General features: G+C 54.2%; 1 gene segment (V, D, J or C); it reads left to right on the forward strand.

Annotated features, from left to right (window-relative positions):
- LOC112956561 overlaps positions 1–2324 on the forward strand; it is a gene marked incomplete at its 5' end in the record, with an annotated part of 10632 nt that extends 8308 nt beyond the window's left edge. The window contains 2 exon segments of the C gene segment in view: positions 283–609; positions 1930–2324. Coding sequence covers positions 283–609; positions 1930–2324 — 722 coding nt within the window.
- Positions 2325–6725: the final 4401 nt, after the last annotated feature.

The raw sequence follows: 6725 nt of genomic DNA on the forward strand, positions 1-6725 counted from the left end.
ACCATTGCCCCATTGTCCCGACCATTGCCCCATGGTCTCGACCATTGCCCCCTTGTCCCGACCATTGCCCCATGGTCTCGACCATTGCCCCATTGTCCTGACCATTGCCCCATGGTCTCGACCATTGCCCCATGGTCTCAACCATTGCCCCATTGACCCAACCATTGCCCCATTGACCCAACCATTGCCCCATTGTCCCGACCATTGCCCCATGGTCTCAACCATTGCCCCATGGTCTCAACCATTGCCCCACTGTCCTGACTGTGCCCCGTTGTCCCGCAGTTGACCGCCCGCAGGACACCGAGATCGCCACCACGGTGGTGCCGCCGGCCTTCGCCGACATCTTCGTGGACAAGGTGGCCAAGCTGACGTGCCGCGTGCTCAACCTGCCCAACGCCGAGGGGCTGCTCATCTCCTGGCGCAAGGAGGCCGGCGCCGAGCTGGAGACCAAGGTCTCGCCGCGGGTGCTGCAGCCCAACGGGCTCTACAGCGTGGACGGCGTGGCCAGCGTGTGCGCCGACGAGTGGGACAAGGGCGACGCCTACGTGTGCCGCGTGAGCCACCCCGACCTGGTCTTCCCCGTGGAGGAGAGGCTGCAGAAGAAGAATGGTGAGTGGCGAGCATTTTTTTGGGGGGGAAATGGGGCGTTTTGGGGGTGGAACGCAAGAGTCGGTGTGGGCGCGGTGGGGTTTTGGGGGGAGAAATTGGGGTGGTGGCTGTTGAGCTCGAAGTGATGGGGGTTGTGCATGAGAGAGGCCACCAAAGTCACCAAAATTGGGGTTCCCACCGCAAAAAAACATCAGGAAACCCTAAATCCCCCAATTTTCCAGCAATGTTGGTTGTGCTCAAGAGACGCCACCAACCAAAGCCACCAAAATTGGGTTTCTCGTCATGAAAAAGACTTTGGGAAAGCCTAAATCCCCCAATTTTCAAACAACGCTGGTTGCGCTCAAGAGGCACCACCAAAGCCACCGAGATTGGGTTTCCCACCACAAAAAAACATCGGGAAACCCCAAATCCCCCCATTTTCTTGGTTGCGCTCCAGAGGCACCACCAAAGCCACCGAGATTGGGTTTCCCACCACAAAAAAACATCGGGAAACCCCAAATCCCCCAATTTTCTTGGTTGCGCTCCAGAGGCGCCACCAAACCGGGCTCTCTCATTGCCAAAAAACTATTGGGAAACCCCAGATCCCCCAACTTTCTTGGTTGCGCTCCAGAGGCACCACCAAAGCCACCGAGATTGGGTTTCCCATCCCTAAAAAACCATTGGGAAACCCCAGATCCCCCAATTTTCTTGGTTGCGCTCAAGAGGTACCACCAAAGCCACCGAGATTGGGTTTCCCAGCACAAAAAAAACATCGGGAAACCCCAAATCCCCCAACTTTCTTGGTTGCGCTCCAGAGGCGCCACCAAACCGGGCTCTCTCATTGCCAAAAAACCATCGGGAAACCCCAAATCCCCCAATTTTCTTGGTTGCACTGAAGAGGCACCACCAAAGCCACCGAGATTGGCTTTCCCATCCCCAAAAAACCATCGGGAAACCCCAAATCCCCCAATTTTCTTGGTTGCGCTCAAGAGGCACCACCAAAGCCACCGAGATTGGCTTTCCCATCCCCAGAAAACCATCGGGAAACCCCAAATCCCCCAACTTTCTTGGTTGCGCTCCAGAGGCACCACCAAAGCCACCGAGATTGGGTTTCCCATCCCTAAAAAAACATCGGGAAACCCCAAATCCCCCAATTTTCTTGGTTGCGCTCCAGAGGCACCACCAAAGCCACCGAGATTGGGTTTCCCACCACAAAAAACCATCGGGAAACCCCAAATCCCCCAACTTTCTTGGTTGCGCTCCAGAGGCGCCACCAAACCGGGCTCTCTCATTGCCAAAAACCACTGGAAAACCCCCCAAATCCCGATTTTCCCCCCGCAGACGCCCACGCCMAGGCGCCCTCCATCTACACGTTCCCGCCGCCGGCCGAGCAGCTCTCCCTGCGCGAGACGGCCACCGTGGGCTGCCTGGTGCAGGGCTTCAGCCCCCCGGACGTGCTGGTGCGCTGGCTCCGCAACGGGCTCCCGGCGCCGGCCGCCGCCGCCGTCACCACGCCGCCCGCCTTGGAAGGGCCCGCCGCCCGGCTCTACTTCTCCTACAGCGCCCTCAGCGTCCCCGCCGAGGACTGGGCGGCGGGCAACGTCTACACGTGCGTCGTGGGCCACGAGAAGCTGCCCTTGCAGGTGGCGCAGAAGTCGGTGGACAAGTCCTCGGGTAAACCCACCTCGGTCAACGTGTCGCTGGTGCTGTCGGACGCCGCCGCCGCCTGCTATTAGCCCCGCGGGCGTTAATTGCTTAATTCATTAATGAAGCCCCCTTCTTATGACCCGCACCCCCAGTTCCCCGTGCGGTTGTGCATACATCGATATATATATATATAAAAGAAATCACCCCAAAATGGCAAAGAATCCTGCCCGCGGTGTCGTGTCTGCAGCGCAAACCCCACCAAGGAAGGGGGGAAATGGCAATAAAAATAGTTTTCATTAGATGTAAAAATAGGTACATATATTTTTTATGGGGCGGGGGGGTCGTTGGTTTGGGGGGAGAAGSGGTGGGGGCTGCACCGCCCTCGTGCATGCATGCACAACCTCGTCGCATGCAYGGGCCTTTGCATGCRTGCRGCGCCCTCTTGCATGCATGCACACCTGCATGCATGCATCGTCTTCTTGCATGCGGCTTTGCACGCATGCATCGCCCTCGTGCATGCACCTCCGCATGCATGCATCGCCTTCTTGCATGCATGCACAGCCTCGTTGCATGCACGGGCCTTTGCATGCGTGCAGCGCCCTCTTGCATGCACGCATGCATCGTCTTCTTGCATGCATGCACAGCCTCGTTGCMTGCATGGGCCTTTGCATGCATGCAGCKCCCTCTTGCATGCACYTCTGCATGCATGCATCGCCCCCTGCATGCATGCACAGCCTCTTTGCATGCACCAACCTTTGCACACATGCACTGTCCTCTTGCATGCACTTTGTGCATGCATGCATCACCCCTTGCATGCACACACCTCTGCATGCATGCATCGCCCTCTTGCATGCACAGCCTCTTTGCATGCACACACCTCTGCATGCATGCACCACCCTCTTGCATGCACGGGGCTTTGCACGCATGCATCGCCCTTGTGCATGCACTTCTGCATGCGTGCAGCCGCTCTTTGCATGCACGCACGGCCTTTGCATGCATGCATCGCCTTCGTGCATGCAAGCGCATTCGCTTGCAGCTCGCGGGTGCTTTAAAGCATCGTTTTGCTCTTAAAAACATTTTAAAAAAAGGGAGTTGGGGTGACACAAACTGCAAAGGGCTCCGTTTTGGGGCAGAAAAAGGGGAAAATGGCCCCTAGGGGTGGAAGTCCCAGGGGAGGCTGCAAAAGGGAGTGGGAAAAAGGAGCAAAAGGAGAGAAAAGGGGGGGAAAGGGAGAAAAGAAAAGAAAAGGAGAAAAGGGAGGGGAAAAAAGAGAAAAAGGAGGGGAAAAGGAGGAAAAAGAAGGAAAAAAAGGAGGAAAAAAGGAGGGAAAAAAGGAGGGAAAAGGGAGGAAAAATGAGGAAAAAAAGGAGACAAAAGGAGGAAAAAAAGGAGGAAAAAAGGAGGAGAAAAAAGGAGGAAAAAAAAAGGAGGAAAAAAAAAAGGAGAAAAAAGGAGATCCTTGAATGTGTTTTTTAGGGAAAGATCCATATTTAAGTGCAGGGCTCTCGTTTCTGCAGGAGCCTGTTTGGAAATGGGGAATTTTGGGGAAAAAAGCATCTTCCAAGGGGGATTTTGCAGCCAAAAAGCAGCATTTTTGTCCCCTCAGAGCCCGTTGCAGGCTGCAGCATTGCCCCAGACCCCCAAAAATGGGAAAAAATGGGGGAAAAACCTAGAAAGAGCAAAAAAGCAGCAAATGTGGGGGATCCAGGGGGGAATCCTTGGAAAGGCAGGAGSAAAATCACGCAAAATGCCCCAAATTGTGTTTTTTTCCCTCAAATTCTTGTAGCTTCCCCCATTGCAGGACCCCAAAACTCCCGCAACGCTCTGGGGTCCTGACGCTCGGAGCCAAACTGGGAATTTTAAGTCAATTTATTGTGTGATTTTCATTGCTTTGTGACTAAAAGTGGTTTTGGGGCAAAAATCAACAGAAAGGGGGCTTTTTGGGGAGCATCCGTGTCAGAAACAGGGGGTTTGGGGGCTGATCGATCCCTTTGCATTCCCATATCGGAGCTCACGGCAGAGGGAAAAACACRGGGCCAAGAAATTGGGGGGAATTTGGCAAATTCGGGCGGATTTTGCAGGATTTGGGGGCGGATTTTGCAGATTTTGCAAATTCCGCCAAGGAATTGGGCCAATTCCTGCTGGTTTTGGGGATAATCTACCAGGGAGGCAGGTTGGGTCGCGCCAGGTTGCTGAGCCTTGGCCAAAACACGAAGCTTTGGCAAAAACTTGATTTTTTGGCCAAAAAACCCCGCTCTTCCCGCCTTAACACCCGCAAAAACACCCCAAAATTCCCAACGGGGACCGATACACCAGGGAAAAAYGTATAATATTTGCAAAGCAGCCCCAAACTGGGCCTTTTTTTGGGGTGTTTTCACGCCGCGTCGCGTCCTCCTCCTTGCAGCTTTGGGAGCCCGCGGGTCCCAAATTGCGGGCGCCAAATTCGCCCGAAAAACGCCCGATTTGGGCAAAATTCGAGCCGCTTTTTGCCAAAATGCCGCTTTTTCGCCCCATTTCCCTSCCCGCCGCGCCCAAGGGGCTCACTGGTTCTTGGCCTCATCCCAAGGCTTCCCAGACGTTTTTGGGGAGGACGAGGAGGATCTGCACAGCCTCTGGACCACGGCCTCCACCTTCATCGTCCTCTTCATCCTCAGCCTCTTCTACAGCGCCACCGTCACCTTGATCAAGGTAAGGGCCGCCAAAAGGCGCCAAAAACCCCCCTTTTCTCCCCAAATCCCGCCCCGCTGCAATGCAAAGCGATCTCCTCAAGGGGCGGTAAAAAATACACCTTTTCCCGCCTCTCAGCCCCAAATTCCCTCTTTTCCCACCCATTTCTCCTCCATAGAGATCTTCCCGTTGCACTCGGGCTAAACCCCACAGCGCACGCAAAAATATACCCCAAAATAAGCTGAAATCGGGGGGTTTCACCTTATTTTAACGATTGCTTCTTGTTTTTTTCCCAATTCCAGGTGAAATAAGCCCGTTTTCCAGGCGGGCCCTGCGGATCYGGGCGGATTTGGGGGCAAATCTCGCCGGTGCCCGCGGGAATTTACCCATTTCCTGCCTTTTTCTGCTGTAAATAATGGGGAAATAAAGGATTTCTGGTGGTTCCCGGGTGTCTCCTGTGTCCGCGTGCGGTGGTGGCGGGGCGGGATGCGCTGGGAATGGAGCCATGGGCTTGGGAATGCCGTAATGGAGTTGGGAATGCCATGGTGAGCTTGGGAATGCTGTAGGGAGCTTGGGAATGCCGTAATGGAGTTGGGAATGCCGTAATGGAGTTGGGAATGCCATGGTGAGCTTGGGAATGCTGTAGGGAGCTTGGGAATGCCATAGGGAGCTTGGGAATGCCATAATGGACTTGGGAATGCCATGGTGAGCATGGGAATGCCGTAATGGAGTTGGGAATGCCATGGTGAGCTTGGGAATGCCGTAATGGACTTGGGAATGCCATGGTGAGCATGGGAATGCCGTAGGGAGCTTGGGAATGCTATAATGAGCTTGGGAATGCCATGGTGAGCATGGGAATGCCATGAAGAGCTCGGGAATGCCATAACGGAATGGGGAATGCCAAGATGAGTTTGGGAATGCCATGGRGGGCTTCGGAAGACTGTGGTGAGCTCAGGAAYGCCATAGGGAGCTTGGGAATGCCATAGCGACCTTGGGAATGCCATGATGAGTTTGGGAATGCCATAAGGAGCTTGGGAATGCCATGACGAGATTGGGAAAATTGTGGCGAGCTCGGGAATGCCATAGGAAGCTTGGGATTGCCATAATGGACTTGGGAATGCCGTAGGGAGCTTGGGAATGCCGTAGGGAGTTTGGGAATGCCATGATTGTGCTTGGGAATGCCAAGATGAGTTTGGGAATGCCATAATGGAATGGGGAATGCCACAATGAGTTTGGGAATGCCATGGAGAGCTTGGGAATGTCATCGTGAGCTTGGCAATGCCRTAGCAAGCTTGGGAATGCCATGATGTGTTTGGGAATGCTGTGATGAACTTGGGAATGCCATAATGAGCTTGGGAATGCCGTGGAGAGCTCGGGAATGCCATAATGAACTTGGGAATACCATATCAAGCTTGGGAATGCCATAGTGAGCTTGGGAACACTCTGGTGAACTTGGGAATGCCATGATGAGCTTGGGAATGCTATAAGGAGCTTGGGAATGCCGTAATGGACTTGGGAATGCCATGATGAGCTTGGGAATGCCATGATGAGCTTGGGAATACCATGACATGTTTGGGAATGTCATCGTGAGCTTGGGAATGCCACGATAGGCTTAGGAATGCCCTGACAAGCTTGGGAATGCCCTAATGGAATGGGGAATGCCGTAATGGCCTTGGAAATGCCATGATGGGCTTGGGAATGCCGTGGTGAGCTTGGGAACACTGCCATGATCTCGGGAATGCCATAGGAAGCTTGGGAATGCTGTAAAGAGCTTGGGAATGCCATGGCGACCTTGGGAATGCCCTCATGTGCTTGGGAATGCC

The sequence above is a fragment of the Nothoprocta perdicaria genome, unplaced genomic scaffold, assembly GCF_003342845.1.
Source record: "Nothoprocta perdicaria isolate Ctin4 unplaced genomic scaffold, notPer1 scaffold_649, whole genome shotgun sequence".
NCBI lineage: Eukaryota > Metazoa > Chordata > Aves > Tinamiformes > Tinamidae > Nothoprocta > Nothoprocta perdicaria.